General features: G+C 40.8%; 1 protein-coding gene across 1 annotated transcript; it reads left to right on the top strand.

The window, feature by feature from the left end:
• Positions 1-165: 165 nt before the first annotated feature.
• Positions 166-412, top strand: PHALS_02672 (uncharacterized protein; the record flags this gene model as incomplete). Its single annotated transcript, XM_024717097.1, has 2 exons — positions 166-224; positions 307-412. The coding sequence occupies 2 exons, from the start codon at positions 166-168 to the stop codon at positions 410-412; spliced, it is 165 nt and encodes a 54-aa protein (XP_024582630.1).
• Positions 413-1,828: the final 1,416 nt, after the last annotated feature.

The following is a 1,828-nucleotide window of genomic DNA, read 5'->3' as shown; positions in this document are numbered from 1 at the left end:
CATGGTCGATTTCAAAATAACGGCCCAATGCTAAGGTGTTTACAGCGGCCTTTTATTTAAAGAGGTCTTTTAATCGAAGCAGTCTTTTATTTCAAGAACATTGTCGAAAATTCGATGGGGGCTTGTAATAGTAGTCGGTCTTCTATTCGTAAAGTATGAGCAACAATGGGTAAAAAAAATTTAATCGAGCAATCTTTTGAGGCGCGATCTGCAAAGTGTTCATTGTAAGTTATGTTCACATATACCTCAATTTTTACAATTGTACGAAATCTCACATTTCACCTTTGTGTAATTGGGGATAATCAGATGTTTCAAAACATCGGTGCTTATAAAGATCATAGTGGAGAAAGTTTGTGGTGTTGGTGCAAATAAGATAGTATCATCATTATATATGGCACTTTTAAATAGCTGAGCAAGCTAAAAATTTTCCTAAATGGAGCGTACGACCCCCCTTCTGGATATTTGTAAAGCGAACTCTTTCATCCAAAGTTTACTCTGTGCAAGGCACTTGGTAACGCCGTTGCATTTAGTAAAACTTGAAATTAAATCAACGACCAAGTCATGAACGGATTGTATCATCTGTGATTATGAAATTGAGCTACAATATTATCCATCTTCGGAACAACTACACAAGTTTGCTATTGTGTCCTTAACTGACCGCGAGGAGGTTGGATGCTTGCCAGTCAAAGAGTCATGGAACACCCGAAATTGTTTAGGCATTTTTGAATGCCTAAACTAGAAGTCGATGAGAGCGCAGTGTGATGCTGCTGATGTAGAGCGTTTAATTATTCGAGGAAAGGGACGGGTAAATAACCTTCCTCTGGATGAGGGAAGTTAAGATGGCCATGAATTCGGTCATGCGCAATACAGAGCAACACCATGCATTTGTAATCTCCAGGCTAGAAGGTAGCGCGGGAAAATGGGCACTTACGTGCAGTGCCTCTGTTTAAAAGGCATTCTAGCAGGGGGGCATTTGAAGTGGTATATCATACGGGTGTTTGCACAGCCAAATCAGGCGTATTGAGAACGTGTCAAGCTCTTTTCACCAGTCAAACAAGACAACCAGATTATGCCAAGGCCTGCTCCAGGATGTGATGACCGCTGCCATCTTCACAGTGGGCTTCCGAACCGGCGCAGCTCGCGTCAAAATGTTCTGCATTTAACTCTCTTTTGAGAAAGATATGGATATTGCAAAAGATGTGGAGTACAAGGTTCAAAGGGCGAGAATACCGTAAATTATCAGATGCTCTAGAAACGCACTCGTTCAAACACACTGAGGAAGTCGAGGAAATCTCTTGGCGGTCGAGCAACTCCGAAGTAATTTTATCTGTGGAAAAAAAAAATTTGTCACTTTCTTTTTTCAAGGGACAAATAGGTGGGGTTGTCCTACAAATACCTCATGAGAGGACGTCAAATGTCAGTAATAGCACGACTACATACTTGTATAGAACTAAGCTTAATTACCGCTTCAAGGTTGTGGTCAATTTAACCTATCACTAGAAAAGCAACGCTTTGTAAAAATGGCGGCTCTAATCACCAGAGTTGTTTGCTGGAAACTTTAACGTCTCGAGCTTAGTGAAGGCGATTAAAGTCTTGGTAGGTTCAGGAGCGTTGTGCACGATGTAAGATGAACAACTATTAAGCGACTCAACGGTACATAGAGACATTGAAGATATAGGTGACCACCTCTGGATGCGCATGATCAAGTTCATCCGCAAGGTGGAAGTGTTGAAGGTACATTAATTCTTCTAAGGTCTACACATCCAGTGATTCTGAGAGAATTCCAACAATTTACTCTATGAAATTTGCATTATTTTTCGTGAAGAGA

The sequence above is a fragment of the Plasmopara halstedii genome, assembly GCF_900000015.1.
Source record: "Plasmopara halstedii genome assembly, contig: Scaffold_2061, whole genome shotgun sequence".
NCBI classification, from domain to species: Eukaryota; Oomycota; class Peronosporomycetes; order Peronosporales; family Peronosporaceae; genus Plasmopara; species Plasmopara halstedii.
Note: the sequence above shows the minus strand (reverse complement) of the source record. Positions and strands in the feature narration are given on the sequence as shown.